Genomic DNA, 21,627 nt, shown 5'->3' on the forward strand with positions numbered 1-21,627 from the left:
GCCCCCAGTCCCTCCCAGCATCAGAGTCTTTTCCAATGAGTCAACTCTTCGCATGAGGTGGCCAAAGTATTGGAGTTTCAGCTTTAGCATCATTCCTTCCAAAGAAATCCCAGGGCTGATCTCCTTCAGAATGGACTGGTTGGATCTCCTTGCCGTCCAAGGGACTCTCAAGAGTCTTCTCCAACACCACAGTTCAAAAGCATCAATTCTTCGGCGCTCAGCCTTCTTCACAGTCCAACTCTCACATCCATACATGACCACTGGAAAAACCATAGCCTTGACTAGACGGACCTTTGTTGGCAAAGTAATGTCTCTGCTTTACAATATGCTATCTAGGTTGGTCATAACTTTCCTTCCAAGGAGTAAGCATCTTTTAATTTCATGGCTGCAATCACCATCCGTAGTGATTTTGGAGCCCAGAAAAATATAGTCTGACACTGTTTCCACTGTTTCCCCATCTATTTGCCATGAAGTGGTGGGACCGGATGCCATGATATTCGTTTTCTGAATGTTGAGCTTTAAGCCAACTTTTTCACTCTCCACTTTCACTTTCATCAAGAGGCTTTTGAGTTCCTCTTCCCTTTCTGCCATAAGGGTGGTGTCATCTGCATATCTCAGGTGATTGATATTTCTCCCGGCAATCTTGATTCCAGCTTGTGTTTCTTCCAGTCCAGCATTTTTCATGATGTACTCTGCATATAAGTTAAATAAACAGGGTGACAATATACAGCCTTGACGAACTCCTTTTCCTATTTGGAACCAGTCTGTTGTTCCATGTCCAGTTCTAACTGTAGCTACCTGACCTGCATACAAATTTCTCAAGAGGCAGGTCAGGTGGTCTGGTATGCCCATCTCTTTCAGAATTTTCTACAGTTTATTGTGATCCACACAGTCAAAGGCTTTGGCATAGTCAATAAAGCAGAAATAGATGCTTTTCTGGAACTCTCTTGCTTTTTCCATGCAACCAGTCAAAGAAGCAGATATAATGTTGATCAGTGAAAACCAAGTTATTACCCTGACAACGTGCTTTCTCAAAACTCAATATAGACAGCTAAAATTTACAGCTATTTAAGAAATTGGATTATTTAGTAAAGAAAGTCCAAGTTGTTTACTAGTATTTCTTACTTTATCTGGGAAAGCTCTTCAACTGATATACTAATATACACTAGTATATCAGCCCACAAAAATACTGAGAGACATAAAAAGAGGCCCTGTAAAAATTAAAGTTTTCATAAATCCCTACAAGATAATTACATGTCCAAGTATATCCATGATGAAAGGGCCTGTTCATATATAAATAGTCTATTTACTTTGTCTCTCATAGAATAAACTATTTGGTAAAAATAAGGAAACTGACATCACTTTTCATCACTCTAAATCTCTCTTCTACCCTCACCCACTCCAAATAAGCTTCTGGAAGGCTTGGGGGTACTGTACTAGCTGGACAGGCTCAATGTTTCAAAGGTATTATGCTAGCCAACCAGTGCAACAGAGCACCTGAGCTCTTTCATTCACTCCATCCCGAGTTCACACTCCTCTTGTGCTAAGCACATGGTATAAAACAGTGTCTGTATCTCTCTTTTCTTTCCCTACTATTGCTCCTTTGTGTTTAAACAAAAACCTAGGTTTAACTTCATAAACTAATTTCTTATATCAAAGCTGTAAAATGTGTCTAAAAACCTCAGTGATAGTTTGATGACCTAGAAACTCATGTAACTATCATTATAGTATACAGGTAACTATCACAACAAATTACCTTCAACCCAAAATATGTGTTAAGTAAACTACTATAGAAAGCACTGTGTTCCACACCGAGGAAATACAAAGGTGAGTAAAATACTGTTGTTGCCATACTCAAATTTATACTGACCTAGGGAGAGACAAAATAAGGAAAGTAGATGAAGCAGAACACAAGAAAAGTGTGCCATACGAGTTACATGCAACTAACTGCATTTCATGCTTTGGGGTAAAATGTGTGGAAAACTACGCAGTTGAGGTGGCATATGAAACTCTGAAAGCTGAGTGAGTCTCTGAAACAGCAAGAGGAGAGAATTTATGCCAAAGAATATTTAGACAAATAAGAACCCATTGGGACCAGGACATTCATGGCAGTAACATCTAACAAGTATATCAATAACAGTTTTAATATACATTTTAAGTATGCTAAAATATGGGGAAAAAATCATTACCTCCCACACCAAGCACTTTTCTGAAGAACATAAATCTCTCAACCTCTTTAATGTGGTATAAAATTTCAAAAATCTGAAGACATGACTAAAAACAAAACAAAGCAATTAGACAAATCAATGAAGTGTTTTTAAACTACATATATATACCTTATCTATTCCTTATTTATTCCTTTAGAATAAGTAGACTATATCATATATATGTATTTGAATATATGATTAGACAGATTGACAACAATATTATACAATAAAATAATTCCTGAAAAATTCTAAACTGCTCAACCTGTGGCTACTAAGCACTTAAAATGTGACTACTCCAAATCAGGACGTGCTGTAAGAGTAAAATACCCACTAGGTTGTGAACTCAGCAAAAACGAGACCAGGAGCTGACTTTGGCTCACATCATGAACTCCTTATTGCAAAATTCAGACTTAAATTGAAGAAAGTGGGGGAAACCACTAGACCATTCACGTATGACCTAAATCAAATCCCTCACGATTATACAGTGGAAGTGACAAATAGATTCAAGGGATTAGATCTGATGGAGTGCCTGAAGAACTATGGACAGAGGTTCGTGACATTGTACAGGAGGCAGGGATCAAGACCATCCCCCAAAAAAAAGAAATGCAAAAAGGCAAAATGGTTGTCTGAGGAGGCCTTACAAATAGCTGAGAAAAGAAGGGAAGCTAAAGGCAAAGAAGAAAAGGAAAGATATACCCATCTGAATGCAGAGTTCAAAACAATAGCAAGGAGAGATAAGAAAGACTTCCTCTGTGATTAATGCAAAGACCAATGGAACAAGATAGAAAGCCCATAAATAAACCCATGCACCGTCAGGTACCTTATTTTTGACAAAGGAGGCAAAAATACAGAATGGGGCAAAGACAGTCTCTTCAATAAATGGTGCTTGGAAAACTGGACAGCTACATGTAAAAGAATGAAATTAGAATACTTCCTAACACCATACACAAAGATAAACTCAAAATGGATTAAAGACCTAAATGTAAGACCAGAAACTATAAAACTCTTAGAGCAAAACATAGGCAGAACACTTGATGACATAAATCAAAGCAAGATCCTCTATGACCCAACTCCTAGAGTAATGGAAGTAAAAAAGTGGGACCTGATTAAACCTAAAAAGCTTTGGCACAGCCAAGCAAACTATAAGCAAGGCGAAAAGACAACCCTCAGAATGGGAGAAAATAATAGCAAATGAAACAACTGACAAAGGATTAAGTCCCAAAATATACAAGCAGCTCATACAACTCAATACCAGAAAAACAAACAACCCAATCAAAAAGTGGGAAAAAGACCTAAAGAGACATTTCTCCAGAGAAGACACATAGATGGCTAACACATGAAAAGATGCTCAACATCACTCATTATTAGAGAAATGCAAATTAAAACTTCAATGAGATATCACCTCACACCCAGTCAGAATGGCCATCATCAAAAAGTCCACAAACAATAAATGCTGGAGAGGATGTGGAGAAATGGAAATACTCTTGCACTGTTGGTGAGAATGTAAACTGATACAGCCACTATGGAAGACGGTATGGAGATTTCGTAAAAAACTAGGAATAAAACCACCATATGACCCAGCAATCCCACTCCTAGGTACCTACGCTGAGGAAACCAAAACTGAAAAAGACACATGTATCCCACTGTTCACTGCAGCACTATTTACAATAGCTAGAACATGGAAGCAACCTAGATGTACATCAACAGATGAATGGATAAAGAAGCTGTGGTACAGACACACAATGGAATATTACTCAGCCATAAAAGGGAATGCATCTGAGACAGTTCTAATGAGGTGGATGAACCTAGAGCCTATTATACAGAGTGAAGTGAGTCAGAAAGAAACAAATATCATATTCTAACACATATACACAGAATCTAGAAAAATGGTACTGAAAAATTTATTTACAGGGCAGCAATGGAGAAACAGACATAGAGATTAGACTTATAGACACGGGGAGAGGGGAGGAGAGGGTGAAATGTGTGGAAAGAGTAACATGGAAACTTACATCGCCATACGTAAAATCGATAGCCAACGGGAATTTGCTGTATGGCTCAGGAAACTCAAACAGGGGCTCTGTATCAGCCTGGAAGGGTAGGATGGGGAGGAGACGGAAGGGAGGTTCAAAAGGGAGGGGATATATGTATACCTATGGCTGATTCATTTTGAGGTTTGACAGAAAAAAACAAAATTCTGTAAAGCAATTATCCTTCAATTTAAAAAAATGCAAAGAAATAAAGGAAAACAACAGAATGGGAAAGACTAGAGATCTCTTCAAGAAAATTAGAGATACCAAGGGAACATTTCATGCAAAGATGGGCACAATAAGGACAGAAATGGTATGGACCTAACAGCAGCAGAAGACATTAAGAAGAGGTGGCAAGAATACACAGAAGAACTATACAAAACAGATCTTCATGACCCAGATAACCACGATTGTGTGATCACTCACCTAGAGCCAGACATCCTGGAATGTGAAGTCATGTGGGCCTTAGGAAGCATCACTACAAACAAAGCTAGTGGAGGTCATGGGAATTCCAGTTGAGCTATTTCAAATCCTAACAGATGATGCTATGAAAGTGCTGCACTCAATATGCCAGCAAATTTGGAAAACTGAGCAGGGGCCACAGGACTGGAAAAGCTCAGTTTTCATTCCAATCCCAAAGAAAAGCAATACCAAAGAATGTTCAAACTATCGAACAATTGCACTCATCTCACACGCTAGCAAAGTAATGCTCAAAATTCTCCAAAGCAGGCTTCAACAGTACATGAACTGAGAACTTGCAAGTGTTCAAGCTGGTTTTAGAAAAGGCAGAGGAACCAGAGATCAAATTGCCAACATCCGCTGGATCACAGAAACAGAGAGTTCCAGAAAAACATCTACTTCTGTGTTATTGACTACACCAAAGCCTTTGTGACTATGTGGATCACAACAAACTGTGGAAAATTCTTAAAGAAATGGGAATACCAGACCACCTGACGTGCCTCCTGAGAAATCTGTATGAAGGTCAAGAAGCAACAGTTAGAACCGGATGTGGAACAATGGACTGGTTCCAAATGGGGAAAGTAGTACATCAAGGCTGTATACTGTCACCCTGCTTATTTAACTTATATGCAGAGTACATCATGCAAAATGCCGGGCTGGATGAAGCCTGGCATCAAATTCCAGCTTGATTCCACAAGCTGGAATCAAGACTGGCAGGAGAAATATCAAAAACTTCAGATATGCAGATAACATCACCCTTATGGCAGAAGAACTAAAGAGCCTCTTGATGAAAGTGAAAGAGGAGAGTGAAAAAGTTGGCTTAAAACTCAACATTCAAAAACTGAGATCACGGCATCTGGTCCCATCACTTCATGGCAAATAGATGGGGAAACAATGGAAACAGTGACAGACTTTATTTTCTCAGGCTCCAAAATCACTGCAGAGTGACAGCAGTCATGAAATTAAAAGATGCTTTCTTTGGAAGAAAAGTTATGACCAACCTAGATAGCATATTAAAAGGCAGAGACATTACCTTGCCAACAAAGGTCAGTCTAGTGAAAGCTGTGGTTTTTCCAGTAATCATGTATGGATTTGAGAGTTGGACTATAAAGAAAACTGAGTGCTGAAGAATTGATGCTTTTGAACTGTGGTGTTGGAGAAGACTCTTGAGAGTCTCCTGGACTGCAGGAGATCCAACTAGTCCATCCTAAAGGAAATCAGTCCTGAATAGTCATTGGAAGGACTGATGTTGAAGCTCCAATACTTTGGCCACCTGATGTGAGGAACTGACACCTTAGAAAAGACCCTGATGCTGGGAAAGATTGAAGGCAGGAGGAGAAGGAGATGACAGAGGATAAGACTTGATGGACATGAGTTTGAACAAGCTCCAGAAGTTGGTGATGGACAGGGAAGCCTGGCGTGCTGCAGTCCATGGGGTCACAAAGAGTCGGACACAAGTGAACAACCGAAATGAACTGAGGTTGTGAAGATTTAGTACCAAATAAAGAATGCAAAATGTATCATTAGTAAATTACATGCTGAGATAATACTTTGGGGATACACTACTTTAAATATATTCTTAAAATTAAGTTCACCTTTTTACTTTTTTTTTTTAAGTGGCTCCTAGAAAATTTTACATCACCCATGTGATTCACATTTGTGTCTTGCATTATATTTCTATTGAAGAGGTCTGGTTTAAACAACTACTTAACATTTATATTGTCAGATTTCTGTACTTGCTTCATATTGTTCCTTCATGTTGGCATAGTAATCACTTGATCGTGATACAAATAACCTTCCAAACATCTATGCCTCAGTGTCTAGACAGTAAAATGATGAGACACCTGCCAAAAAAGTGTGTCAGTTTCTTAACTACTCTTTTGGAGCAAATGTGAAAAAAACAACCAACTATAAACTTTTCCAGATACATTTACCAAACAGTTAATACTCCAGGCACTGCTGGCGGATGTCACGAAACTATGTTAGGTAAGGACTGCTCAGGGATGCAAAGACATGGGATCCAGGAAATAAAGAGCCATGAAAGAAGTTAGAGGATGACAGCTGTACAGCAGGGGCCTGGAGAGGAACCAGGCCAGATCCCAGTAGGAGAGGACTCTAGGAAAAGGGACACTCCAGGAAAAGAAAGTAGGGTAGGGCAGTCTAGACAATGCTTAATAAATTTGAGGGGGGGAAAAAAAAACCAAACCAAGTCTGTGATCATTGCAAGCTGTGCAAGAAAAAGAAAATGGCAACAAAAAAGTATATTAAAAAAGTGAAAGAAAACAAAGGAAATGTGATTCTCATTCAAAAACAACATAACTCTTTAAAATGTTAAACAGAGTTCCCATACGTTAGCAATCCCACTCCTAGGTATATACCCCAAAGATCTGAAAACATGTTCACACAAAAACTTGTTCACAAATGTTCATTTCATTATTATTCCTAACAGCCAAAAAGCAGAAACTATCCAAATGTTCACTGATGAATGGATAAACAAATACATGCATATTATTCAGCAATAAAAAGTAATGGAATAACAACAAATGCTACAACACAGATCAACCTAGCAGACATTATGAAAAGTAAAAGAAACCAGTCACAAAAGGCCACATATTTTATGATACAATTTATAAGAAATATCAAGAATGGAAATTCACATACAGAGAGTAGATTAATGGTTGCCTAGAACTGGGAGGAAGGGAAATATGACTACTACTGGATACAGGAATGAGGAGGAATGACTACTACTGGATACAAGGTTTCTTTTGGAGCTGATTAAAAATATTCTAAAATTAGATTGTGGTGACAATTTCATCACTCTGTGAGTACTGGAAACCACTGAGCTGTATACCTTAAATTAATAAATTTTATGGTATGTGAATTATATCTCAATAATGCATTTTTAAAAAGGAAACATAATCACTGTACACTATTCACTTTTGCAAAGAATATTGCTTAATGTCTAGATAGAGTATTAATCATTTAATGATTTAAATAATTAACTAAAAATGGTGGTATAGTTATGTTAGTAAGATAATAAAAGGGACAATAGAAAAGGCAATGGCACCCCACTCCAGTACTCTTGCCTGGAGAATCCCATGGACGCAGGAGCCTGATAGGCTGCCGTCTACGGGATCGCACAGAGTCGGACACGACTGAAGCGACTTCACTTTAACTTTTCAGTTTCATGCATTGGAGAAGGAAATGGCAACCCACTCCAATGTTCTTGCCTGGAGAATCCCAGGGACAAGGAGCCTGGTGGGCTGCCGTCTATGGGATCGCACAGAGTCGGACACGAATGAAGCGACTTAGCAGCAGCAGCAGGGATGACAATGAATAATATCAAGAATAATTTTAAGAAGCAGACAAATATCATACTATTAAAATTATGATAAAATTACTAGAGGCAATAGTTATCATAGTTAAGACTGCCTCTAAGAAACAGAAATGAAGAAAAGTTAAAATTCCATAAAAAGACTTTCTGCACTATTTGATTTTTTTAAATTATATGATACAGTGGATTACTGAATAAAAACATTTTAATTTTTTAAGACTAAGGAATGCTTGGTTTAGAAGCAGAATGAAACCGTGCGCTCTTAAAGAGGTAAAAGGCACAGGCTTCATTGACATTGACGCACTCTGCGCCTCTGATCTCTCAAGAGAACAGGTTTTCTCATCTAAGATGTTCAAAAAATGCCAAGTTAAAGGAAGAGTATCAATTACGTTTTGTCTTTTTCTTTACCATGAAATACACAACTATTTCCAGCAAGAAAACATATAACACCTATATGACACTATAGATCACTTCTCAAATACACAAAGAGAAGCAAATAATTTAAATGTGCCACTAAGTATTCACTGGTCATGACTATTATTTCACCTCTTATTATGACGAGAAGCACTCTCTCGTTTTTGTATTTACTCTCCATCTAACTCATACTCAGAAAAATTAGAGTTTGGTAAGCTACTAGGATGAAAAGTAATAGCAATTTTCTAGAATAACTGATTTAAAGTTTAACTCTAACACTTATGCTAAAGGAAATGTTAATTTAGGTCTGTATACACAAAATATAATTCCATAGCAGAAATAACCTGTAAAAGTGGCTCAGCTGGTAAAGAATCTGCCCACAGTGCGGGAGACCTGGATTCAATCCCTGGGTTGGGAAGATCCCCTGGAGAAGGGAAAGGCTACCCATTCCAGTATTCTGGCCTGGAGAATTCCATGGACTATACAGTCCATAGGGTCGCAAAGAGTCAGACTGAGCGACTTTCACTTTCACATGGAAGGCTACCTAAGAAATTGGAAGGCTGCCTCTCCAGGAGAGAGGACTGATAGTTCCTTACAGAGCAGGAGGAGGAGAAAGACATCACTAAATACTTTTAAAATTTTGAATCATGTGAGTAAATCCCATTTTTAAATGCAAAATATGTAAATAAGACAAGCATGGAATTGTCTATCATACATCATCCAATTAAAACTATTATTGTGGTTGTTACGACACATTATGTAAATATGATATACATATACATATTATTGTTAAAATCCTACAAACTCAAAGTTTCCCTCTTTCCTTCAGAGTTTAAATACTGTGTAAAATGAGAAAGCTTTGAAATTCCAATGAGATACCAAACACACCCACAATACTGTCAGTCTGGTGCCAAGCATAAATAACTCCAGCACTTCTTTAGGTGCTGCCTCTACAAACTCAAAAGTCTCAAAAGTCTAAAAAAACCTCAAAAGTCTAGTAGTAGCAATTTGACTCAGCTCAATAACTTCCACACAGATCATGAAGACAGTGCTTAATCAATTAAAAAGAACTAGCTGATTTTATGGAATAAGGGAAGTAGAGGGAATTACATTTTTAAAACATAGGTTAGCCTGCCTTGGAAAGAAATCTGAAACATCTTCTCACTTACATTAGTCAATTAAGCCCCTAAGAATTTCTTCCCTCATAGCTCAGATGGTAAAGAATTTCTTAGACCTTCAAAAGAGAAAAAAGTACTTGATCATGACTGTTCTTTTTCTTCAAGTTAACAATTAAGATATCCACCTTTTCAATTCCAAAAGTGTATTTGGTAAAATTATTCTAACAGCCAATCCTTAGAAAGATTAAATGACTCCATGCAGTGCCTCCTAAGTATTCCACAAGTATCAACAGACGGTATGAGCACATCAAAATCCTAACAGCAACTCCATATATACAAAAGAAAAAATAAGAAAACAAATCTTAAATCACGTAAAATGCTGTTGCTGAGAAATAATCTATAGATGCACAACGGAAGAAAGAGCAGGAAATGATACTCTGGAGTAGCATACCGAAAATTTTAGTATCTTTATCCGTTATCACTGAAAGTCAACCAGAGTTGGTCAACCAGACAGAGATGACCGAGTTCTCTTCCTCATTTCATCAGTAACCAAGAAATGACAGGCTGTTTAATGCAGTGAGAAGTTATTAGAGAACCCCAGCTAACCAGAAGAGACTTTTCTGCCTTTTGTTCTTTTAAAAGAGTGAAGTTACTGTAATGTAACCTTCTTGAAATCAAAATTTTGAACAATTATCAGAGTGATCTCCCCTGAAGTTTTACAAGGCTACACTAAGTAATCCCAATATGCCTGTTTTCCTGCATTGTCTGTCTAAACTTTTTAGGATAATGCTTAATACCAGTGTAATTCATTCCCTTCTAATTTGCAGTTTAAAAAAAAAAAGAAGACAACTGAATGATTTAGAACTATGTGTTAAATGAAAAATGAACTCTAAATAAAAGCCGAAAAATAACCTATAAGGAAAAGTGCATGCACCATTTGTGGGAGGATTTTCACTGCTCAGGAACCTTTTTGGTTCACTTCCTGACTGTAAAATACCAAACAATTCCAACAAGGTGATACTCCAAATAACCCAATTGCACACTGATGCATAGCTGTTATTCTTTAATAATAACAAACTGTGAAGGTTCACAGTTCCAGACAAAACAAGTGTCCAATTGATACCTGAATAATTGGTTGTGTACATACAATAATAAAAAAATGTCCTGAAGTTTGCTGTCAAATATTAAAAGGAAGAGTAGAACACTTCACAATCTATAGGAAGAGATGGAGAGAAATAATAATCCTTAATGATGGCTAATTTGGAGAACATTCTAATATTACTTGGAAATATAAATATATCAAATTTACTGTGAACAATCAGTACTTTTCAATAAAAACTAGTGCTCCAACTGAACATTAAACAACAGCAAAAAAAATATATATATATATATACACTACTTATTTTTCTTTTTGTGCTGCCATAAGCCTTAACATTTTCAATTTCAATGTTTGTCTTAACAAGTTTTCCCTGAAATCTTAAAAGAATTGAGAGGTTTTTTTTCCAATATAAGTATTTAAGTACTATATTTGCTAACAGGCATGCCTGAAACTAATTTCAACATCATTACTAATCATGTAAGTCTTACACAATCACTGCTAAATTATCAATGAAAGACTATCCTAAAAGCAAAAGGTAGCTTATCTCTGGAATCCAAGTGTTAAGGTAACAGCAATCTATTCTCTATAAAATATACAATAAAGGGAAAATCTAGAATCAGAATGCTTATATTTGAATTCTTTTAGAACAATTTTCTGGCCAGGTAATCTTGGACAAGTTGCTTCCCCTCCCTAAATCTCATTTACCTGTGGGGATAATGGTACTAGCTACTTTTTGAGTTGTAATGATTAAAGTGAGCAGCTGCTTGTGGCAGAGTGATTAGCACATAATAAACATTCAATAGGCATATCACATGTCAATCATGCATTATTCATTGCCCCTTTCTATTAAAGCAACCTACTTATTTTAGGCTTCCTGAGACAAGGAGTTCAACATGATACAATTAATGGTAATGAAAAATGGGGTACTACTGTTAATGCTTTGCACCCATGTTACTAATATTTTTGCCTGCCTGCCTACCTACCATCTCTTTGGCTTTAGGGCATACTTATTCAATACTAGGCCTGTAAATTCATTTAAATTATATCACCATCTAAAACATAAGTTTCTATGGGAGTTCCCTGGTGGCTCTAGTAGTAAGAATTCCGGGCTGTTACTGTCGTGGCCCAGGTTCAATCCCTGGTCCAGGAACTGAGATCCGGCAAGCTGCACAGAGCAGCCAAAAAAAAAAAGGTTTAATTTAAAAATAAAATACAAATTTCTAGGAAAATAATATGGCCTTCGTCAGGAGTATTTACTTTTCATTATTAAACTGATCTGAAAGGACAATCAAGAAATTAACAGCTCCAGACTATATTAATAAGGGAAATGTTAAAGGTTCATATTTGTGCCATTGTTGGTCATGTTATCCTGAAGACAAAAGGAAAAGTTACCAATAACCAAAACATCACTGCCTCAATACAACCAAATTAAAATGCTTCTAAGGAAAGTATTCAATCCAAAAATACAAGCTACAACCATTTACGGAATTTCAACTTTGAAAGTAGACCTTTCTCCCCAAAACATAAGCACAGTGTAAACTAAGAATCCAAATCTACGAAGTTGTATCTTAGGCCAGACCAAGTATACTTCAGACATAAACTGAAATAATTTACTGAATGTCCATTGTGTGCTGAATATGAACTCATTAAAAAGAAAAAAAACCGAGAATAAAAACTGTAATAATAAATAGAAATAAACACAGATTTTTATCAATTTAATGATAGGAAACTTCTGGGGAAACAAATTGTTCTCCTTTATTAATGTTAGTTTTTCCCTGCTTTTCTATTCACATGAGACTATGTGCTCAGTCATGTCTGACTCTTTGGGACCCCGTGGACTGTAGCCCACGAGGCTCTTCTGTCCATGGAATTCTCCAGGTAAGAATACTGGAGTGGGCTGCCATGCCCTCCTCCAGGGGATCCTGCAGACTCAAGAGATTGAACGTGTGCCCCTTGCATTGCAGGCAGATTCTTTACCATCTGAGTCACCAGGGAAGAAGCCCTCTATTCATATAGGTCTTCATATAAATAAACATTTCTATATCACACTCAACCGAAGTCAAAGACAATTATATAACTAAGGATGATTTGTACAACCCAAGATAGAAGCAAAGATTGCAACCTCTACTTTAAAATCAATGAACCATGAAAATATTTCTATCCTTGCAATCATGCAAGATTTCCTTCCTCTCCACACCACTCCCTTCAACTGCCCCCCAAAAAATAGGCTAGAAAAATGATGCTAAACATTCCAATAAATTTATTTACTCATGGTGATTATGTTCTTAGTAGGACACTATCTGGGAAATCAGGTTGGTCCTGTTAGCACCAGGTACAATCCCATCACACCCACAGGCTCTGCCCCTCCATTCTCCTGTAGCAGGGTGGAGCATCACAAGAGACTCCACAGTCCCACAGCCTGCCCAATCCCATCCCTGTCCCACAGTCCCATGAGTGTTGAGTATGGAACTGTGGCACCAGGGTCAGCACATGCATGTTTCACAGCCTTCTCTATACATAAAGGAAACACACACAGAAACAGACCTCCCCTGGTCTCAGAATCTGCTGCTGACACTTAAGCTGGCTTCCCCAGCCTGCCTGTTTATCCAAAACAGTATCTCACACTGGCAACCCAAGTCCAAAACAAGGGGCATACAGCACAGGGTACAAGTATGTGCTGATTTCCAGCTGAATCACGCAAATGAAATGAGAAGATGTCACCTCATTTTCTAAATGCAATTCCCAATCAGTCGTGAATTGATTTATGAATCTCTGGGTTCCCTTGTGCCTTTAAGTCATTTCACAATTAGCATTCTAGGGGCACATTTAACAAGACAGCATGCAATTCTTATATGAGGGTCTAGTTTTTTTAACAACTCTGGAAAGGTGTGGTTGGGAAGGGAATGAAATATTAATGAAGATAAAATTCTGGTTTTCAGTTTCACACATGAGCTCTCTTTCACACTAGAAAATCTAGCAACTGGTGAAATTCTAATAACCTGATTTTTATATGACACAAAGAGATTAAACTCCCTCAGGAATAGAGTAACTCTAAGTTGCCACCTACTCTTTGGCTTTAGCCACCATACCACTAAATACTGCACAGCAATATGCAACTGCTATCATTCTCTTCACTAAAGAAATTTGATATAAAAAATCCTGTATGAGGAAATAACTTCTCATGACTTAGCTAGGCAACTAGCTAAATTTTCACTAATAGTTTATCAAAAGACTTATTACTAATATTTTAATAAATCACCATACACAGCGCCTTACTGCCTCCATTTTGAATAAAATATCACGTGACTCTACAGAAGAACTGTCTAGCTATTAACATTTACCTAGTAACACTTGAATATGAATGCACACCAAAAAAAAAAAAAAGGTTACACCACACTAAGGTTTTAAAAAAAAAAATCAAATATACTCTTCTAAACCGGATGAACACTTAAGCGCAACCAAAACAAAAGGCAAAAAGTAAATAAATGAATAAATCAACTTTTAATTTCTGCTGGAGTCTGCATATTAACATTATTTTAAACACCAAGGTTTACCTAAAATAACCATTGTTTATGAGACTAGTTTTAAGAATGTACCAAAGATTGAAGGCTGTATAAAATATCTCAAATGTTTATGTTACAGCTTAGTCCAAAAAATATTTTCATTGTTTTCAAATAAATCACCATCGGGTTATTATAACTAGGTTTCAAGCGTGAGATCTTTTGAATTTACATTAAAAATTATTTTCTTTTTGAGAAATGTAACAAATATAAATAAAAACTTTTAGTTTACTACGCCCGAAAATAAATCCAGCATTTTTAGACATAGAAAAATTAGAGACAGTGCAATTAACAGACTGTTAAGTTAAATACGATTGCCAGTAACCAACTGCTGTCTGCTGAATTTCAAGAAAATCTACTGAATATTAAATTTTTAAAAAGTGAACTCATGTATCCTCTCATCTCAGCACTTTCTCAACTTTCCCATTACAATCAACAATATAACTTGGCGGTCAAATCTTCCAGACCAGTAACATCAGAATTTATTTTTAACTCCTGACTCCTTCCCAAATATTCCCCCCTTCAATCCAATCCAAAGTCCTGCCAGTTCATTCACGCTGTCTCTCAAATGTGTTCTTTTCATCCGATTTTCAATTTTGCTTTATATTCTCTCACTATTCACAACATACTCTACTACTCCCTAAAAGGGCTCTGACATCTGGTTTCTAACTCATCAACTTTGCTGCCCAAACCATCTTCAAATATTTTGTTCAGCAACCTATAGTAAATTCCAAACTCTCTTGAATCTCAAATAAAGTCATAAGCCCCCCCTGCTTTCCATCAGTTAACATATTTCTCAAATTCCATCTCTTATTTTCCTATTTAGGCCCCTTTTATTCAGATTTACTAACCTGCTTTATAAATACAAAAATACAAGTCACCATCTCTGTGCCTCTGTCCTTTCTGTCCACCTAGAATCCTTTATGCTTCTCAATTTAAGTTACTGCCTCCTTTAACACCTGCCTTAAAACACACCTCTGTAAGAAGTCTTCTCTCCAAGCCATCTACCTGATGCCTTTATTTTTTGTCTCTCTGAACAAAGTATTCTATTTGCATTTATAATCTTGCAGTCATCATATTACTGTTTTCACGTTTTGTCCCATAATCTGCCTCAAAAACTGATAAGCTTTTCAAGCCAAGGACTATAATTTATTATCGCTTAAACAGGGGTCCCTTAGAACACCAGCACTCCAACAAAGGCTTTCTTCCAAAATGCATTTAAAGTTAAGGTTGTCAAAAACACATAGTCAACACTGAACTCCAACTTTTTAAATGTTAAGCTGACCTATATGGTAACAGAAAAGTCAACATTTTAACCTGCACTTCGCAAGAGTTACTCCATCTTCAGTCAACATCCACACAGGATTCAAAGAAAATCCTGTGAACTAAATGAAAAGTCCCCAAATCTAATATTATTAGGTATCCCATTCTGCTCTCTGAATAAACTAATTACCTAAAATTGATTTCGAGTGGTCTTTAAACCAAGATGAAAAACATCCTAACACTCCAGTACCACAAGAGGCTCTTAAGGAGCTATTATAAGATTTGCTTCATCATAGCTGAAAATTACCCCAGAATTTTAAGATATTCCTCTCAAATGACCCCATGAAGTGCTTAGAAAGCTTGACCATTCCCTGAAAGATGCATCATCAGCTTCCCTCTTCACATACTCTGCATTCTGAACTAGCTAGTCACCAAAAAAAAATTTAACTCTCAAAAATAATCTCCCATTCAGCTATTACCTTAGACTACCCTGTTTCAGACAAGTTCCAAAAGCCACCATGAATTGAAATCCTGAGTTCAGGTACGAGTGTTCATTTTATAATCAATTTCACATAACAGCATATACCTTTTTTTTTCTAATCTCAATTCAATTCTCTCCTTCTAAGCAGTAAAACAGTTTTTCTTTGCCCTCATTCATGCCCCTTTCTGAAGGAATAAGGAAACTATAATAGATATTTTTGTCAAATTTTTAAAGTATGTTTAAATAAACTGACATTAAATATCACATAAACATATCCATAAGTAGAGATACATTAAAACACTGGATACTGAGATACTGGATACCAAACACTCAAAATAGACTTTTTGAGCACAAATCTGGAAAGAGAATATAGACGTCTAGCAACAACCTTGAACAAAGCCCAAATACCCCTATTAAATCTGGGACCACAACCTTCTACAAAACCTGTGATGGAAAAGTCTAAATCCATATTCTTCTAACTTCATAGTCTTATCTGAATTCGAAAGAAAAACAATGCAAGAGTATTTTAAGTAGTCCTAAGAAGGAACACCTGAACTCTAGATCATTTAGCAAGTACTGAAAGCAATGGCACCCCAAAGCTGAACTTTAATGATGAGTCAGTGACAATTAACATTCAACTTACTATTTGGCAACATGACAACCTAAGCCCCATTCAAAACTCGGACCAACTTTCAAGTTACCTTTTGATTAAACATTAACTCTATAGTGGTAGGCTGGCAATGTCAAAACGGTAAGGTTAAGAGATAACAAATCAAACCACGTATCCAATTTAGAACAATGCTTGTTGAGATACTACTGCTGCTGAGTATCTATCAGCGGCACCGGTCCCTTCTAAAGAGACGAATCAAAGCTCGCCTTCAAACCGAAATGTGGTTACTTAGCAAGTTCATCTCTGGATTAAGAACAAACACTTTGTATTGTCACACAAGCAAGAAAGAAATGTTAGGAGACGGTGACATTCACCTCTTCCATTAAGTATACAAAACTGCGGTAACCCTCGAGACCTGAGCTAACTAAACTATCCTTCATTCCAAAAGACACACTCTGGAAAAGCACATCATGGTTTGAGTCTTGTCCTTCGCTTTATTCAAAAGGATGAGCAAGTAAACACTTCCATCACTATTTTAAGGTGGAAACACTCAACCACTTAATAAAGTTGACTATCAATTGCTAGAAAACAACTGTAAGAAAAGAACTAAGTTTCAGACAGAATCATCCAAATAAAAATCACATTCCCTCGACTCAAGGTTAAAGAGACCGGGGAAGGGATATGGGAGGAGGAAAAAAGGAAGCTGCCTCATTCTTGACTGAAGACAGGTTTTTGCCCTTTTCCATTACCTTTATCAGCAGGTCTCGTATTTTAAGATCCTGGTATTTCAAAGTCTCTTATTCAAAGGGGAGGTGGAGAAGGGGTGTAAAATAAAATCAATACTCACTGCTAACTTTCATGCTGCCAAAAGCCGAAGGCTGCTGCACTGGCTTGCAGCTCTCCGCAAAGGAGGTGGTTCTGGGCCGCCCTGACATGATCACTCTTTTTCCGAATCACCTTTTTTCCTTCCTTCCTCCTTTTCTTCCTTTTGTTTTATGTTGGGGTGTTAGGTTAATGATAAATGCAGCATTAAGTTTTCCCACAGGAAAAAGAAAAAGACTTCGTCCTCTTGCCTTTTCACTTCTTTTGTACAGCTATTTAAAAAAGCGAGCGATGTATTTCTCCTTGAAGACAGATCAGTACGGATATTTAACATATAGACGATCCGGGGCTGGGAAAAAAACACAGTTCTTTCCACTCCCTTTCCTTGGAGGGCAGAAATGGGTGGGAGATCCTAAAAAATATATATCACGTGAAACGGGGACAAATACTGGATTGAAAATAAGTACTCTGAATATTATATTTTCCTCGGGGATTTTTTTTCCGAGTCAATGAAGAAGGGAAGCGGCGGAAGGATCACGAGTCTCACGCTTGAAAAGAAGGGGGGATGGGAAGGAGGGAGGGAGAGGGAGGGGTGGCTCGGAGATGCGTCGGGAAACGCTGCGGCTCCGGCAGCGGCAAGGATCCGGCGGGCTGACGGTGGGGGCCCGGCGAACTGGAAGGCGGCGGAGTCGCGAGTCAGTCAGAGTCGGGCGGTGGCGGCGGCTCTTCCCCTCATTGCGCCAGGAGCAGCTGCAGGCGGCGGCTGGATCCAGCGGCCATGGCGGCGGCGGCGGCGGAGGCAGCTCCCTTCAGACCCCAGGCAGCGGCTCCTCGACTGCTCCCCATACGCCGGGGACATGGGAACCCGGCAACCGCTTCCGTCCCTCGGGGCCCCCTCCCCCGTCCAAGGCACCAGCGCGGCCGCCCTCCCGCCCCTCGCTTCTGCACAGTCCCGCTCAGGAAGTGTCCCCGCTTTGCCCCTAGCCCGGAGCCCTGTCAGCGGCTGCGGGGTCGGCTCCTCCTCGTTTCCTTCCTTCCTTCCTTTGTCACTCGGCCCGGGCGGCGGCGGCGGCGGCGGCGGCAGCAGCGGCAGCAGCAGCAGCAGCAGCAGCACGAGCCCGCATTCGCCCGGGTCGGGGGCTGCTCTCTGTGAGGAGTGCCGTCTGCGCAGCCGCCTAGCTCTTACCCACTCCCCCTCCCCCCTCCTACTCGTCCTCCGCCTCCTTCCTCCCGCACCCAGCCTTACACCGCCCAGCGCCCCGCCGCCCGCGTAAGAGGCGTCTGGGAATCGCCGGCCGAGCAAGGCGTCCGCCCCCTTCGACAGGGGAGCCGAAGCCCGAGCGGAACCAATCACGGATGTCGTTTGTTTGCGGATCCTCCCGGAAAAAGCCGATCGACCTGAAGAGCCAATCAGAAAGTGTCGCTGGAAATTCACGCCCAAGGACGGAAAATGCCGAAGATAGCCGACCGAGGAAAAGGTGGGTTCGCCTTGTTCTGTGGCTGGCTGGAGGAGAAATTCGGCAGTGACCAATCAGAGTCGCTGGCCCTCAGGAAAAGCTTGAAGAGTTAAGGACGGTGAAGCCCGGAGTCGCTGGCGAAACCGTACGGCAGGGCGCCGTGGCCGCTTTGTAATTGGCCGAAACTCCGCTGGGAGTGCAGCTCCCTCGGTGATTGGTGAAGGGAATGGGGCTTCCGAGGACAGTCTGGCCAGTCAGGATGTCTCCTCCCTCGCCGAGGTGAGGAGAAGTAGAGAGCGAAGGGAGGGCGTCTATAAAGCGCCTTCTCATTGGCCTGAAGCTCAGGAGCTGGAATGGGGGCAAAAGGGAAAGGGAGGGAGGCCGAAACTCGTAGCAGTAGCCAATCTGCACTCGCTGCTGTATAATCGCAAGACCTAGCTGCAGTATGATTGGCCTTCGGCCTCCGGCGGCAGTCCTACGAGCTGGGAGAAGCGCGACTAGGGTCGTGGCGGACAGTCTGACGGCCTCGCCTGCGGCTACTCCCAGCTGGTGTGGAAACCGCATATAGGGAGCGCGAGGCGGTGCGAAACTGGTGTGGTCGTTGGCGCTGGGTTCCTCGCTCCAACAAACTGAGGGTTGAGGGGCTTTCCCCACCCACTGGAGGCTCTCGGTGGGGCGGGGCTAATTCTGCGCGCCTGGGGTTCCCCTCCGTCCGGGAGAGCGCATCCCGAGCACGGGCGTCTTCCCCGAAAGGGCCAGACAGATCCAGGGCGCCTCTCAGGCCGAGTGCGAGTTTTCAGACATTCAACTGAGAACAAAGCTGCTAGAGAGGCAGCGACCCTGGGCGACCGCGCCCCGCCCAGTCGCGGAGGCCATTGATAAGAGTGAGGGCGACTGCGCCTTGTGCGCGCTGCCAAGCCCGGCCTTCCAGAAAGGCCCCTGAGAAATGAGCTCATGCTGGCTGAGCGCCCTTCTCGGGTGCGACCGGTCGGCGCAGAACGGCCCCCGAAAGCAGGTGAGGGGAAGTGCAGTCAGGCCGGATATCCCGAAGCCTCTGAGGCAACGGGGAGCCAGAATAGCCCTTGGTAGTTTTTGGTTTTTTGGAACGAGGGTGATCTATAAAAGTACTATTTAAGTAGGTTTCGCACATAGGCCAGTGTTCAGATTCCTGTGGTTTGCCCAAGGACAGTGAGTTATGGTTACAGAAAAAGTAAAATGAACAGTTGCCATCCTAATTGTAATCCCATGGTGCCTGTAATTTCCACCTGCAGAGTCATCCCTTTGTATTCAGATACCATGTGTAGCGAGCACATATAAAAATTACTTGATCAGGTTAACTAGCTATTGCTTTGGAAAACTGATGAGGAACTTAGGACAGAACAAAGTAAGCTTTGATGGAGGACAGGAAAGATCTAGATAGGGTTTGCAAACTCAAATGTTTTTAGGGGCCAGAAAAGTAAAGTAAATGAGTGAAACTGGCCTGGTGTAGACAATGGGGAATGACAAGCAACGTGGCAAATTGGAGTGTCTGTGCTATAACTGAAAGGAGCAGCTGTTCGGCTCCAACAGATTGTTGCCCTGAAGAATGTGGATACAGTGGTCTGAGATATTCTGTCCCCTTCCCCCAATCCCCGCCAGGAGAATCCCTTATAAAGCACGATTTTTGTATGAAATCTCTCGATTTTTACACCAATATTTCCAAACTCTGCAGGCCAAACTAAAAACATTGCAGGGTAGATGTGACCAACCTGCAATCAATTTGTAATCTCAAATCTGGACATAGGTTTTTGATAGTCCAGGAGTGGTAGAAGCTCTTGTTCTTTGCAGTGAAGACAGAACATGAGGTCTCTGGATGTCATGGAGAAGAGTAAAGAATGTTGAAAGCAAACTCAGTGCATGGCAACTTTGTCAAATGATTGTTGCCTCTTCCTGCAAACTACCATGTAGACCTTTGCCACTAGTCCCTAAACTGCTGTGAGGTAAAGCTAGAAATCCTGCCTTCTTCTTTACTCCCCATCTCAACTCCCAGTTACACTGGCAGGAAGCTGAATGACAAACGTTTAGGTTATACACATTGGAAACAGCTATTCTATTGTATAAAATAAAGTACAAAAATAGTCTACCTTGAGGTTATGATTAGTAGCTTTAGTATTGCTGCCTTCAAATATTTTGACCTGACACTTTAAAAAAATCTGATCGGGGGATGGGGTGGGGAGATGAGTCTTATAGGAAAACAAAAAGTAGTTCAATTTAGAATTAGTACATAAGGAGGGGAGAAATTTATGAGAAAATACAGTACCACTGAAAGTAACAGTCAATGATTCTCTGACCTTTCAAACTTACTCTACCTTCTCACTTGCTGTTAACCACTTTTCAGTTTATAGTAATTTTAATATTTATGTGTTTATAATGTGCCAGACGCTGTTCTTAAGTGTTTCACACATGCTATCTCGGATTATAATCATACGGTATAAGTATTGTTATCACCTCCACTTTCAAGATAAGGAAACTGAAGGTCGGAAATATATACTGACTTACCTAAGGTCCACAGAGCTAAAGTAAACAGACCTAGGATTCAGGTTCCTTGTACTTCTCTCAAACACAGTCCTCACCTTCCCTGGTCTTGATTTATCTTAAAGTCTAACCCTTATGTCTTCAACTGTGTGTGCTTTGGGTTCTGTTAGGGCTCATCAGTTGGTCCCTTGGAGAGATCAGTGATTCCGAGCCAAAGTAACAAACCAGAGGGCTAGAAAAAGATACAGGAAAGCTGACACAG

At 39.9% G+C, this 21,627-nt stretch overlaps 1 protein-coding gene across 5 annotated transcripts in view; it reads right to left on the reverse strand.

Annotated features, from left to right (window-relative positions):
- The window catches only part of GSK3B (glycogen synthase kinase 3 beta), a 220,797-nt gene extending 202,133 nt beyond the window's left edge, over window positions 1–18,664 (reverse strand). For 2 of the 5 annotated variants that reach the window (XM_061399876.1, XM_061399711.1), the window contains exon 1: window positions 17,420–18,059. In XM_061399876.1, coding sequence (XP_061255860.1) covers window positions 17,420–17,507 — 88 coding nt within the window. In that variant the 5' untranslated portion in view covers window positions 17,508–18,059. Of the gene's footprint in view, window positions 1–2,189; window positions 2,294–17,419 lie in introns of those variants that run through there. The other 3 variants (XM_061399627.1, XM_061399550.1, XM_061399795.1) reach the window with 3 other exon arrangements.
- Between the last annotated feature and the right edge of the window lie 2,963 nt (window positions 18,665–21,627).

The sequence above is a fragment of the Bos javanicus genome, chromosome 1, assembly GCF_032452875.1.
Source record: "Bos javanicus breed banteng chromosome 1, ARS-OSU_banteng_1.0, whole genome shotgun sequence".
NCBI classification, from domain to species: Eukaryota; Metazoa; Chordata; class Mammalia; order Artiodactyla; family Bovidae; genus Bos; species Bos javanicus.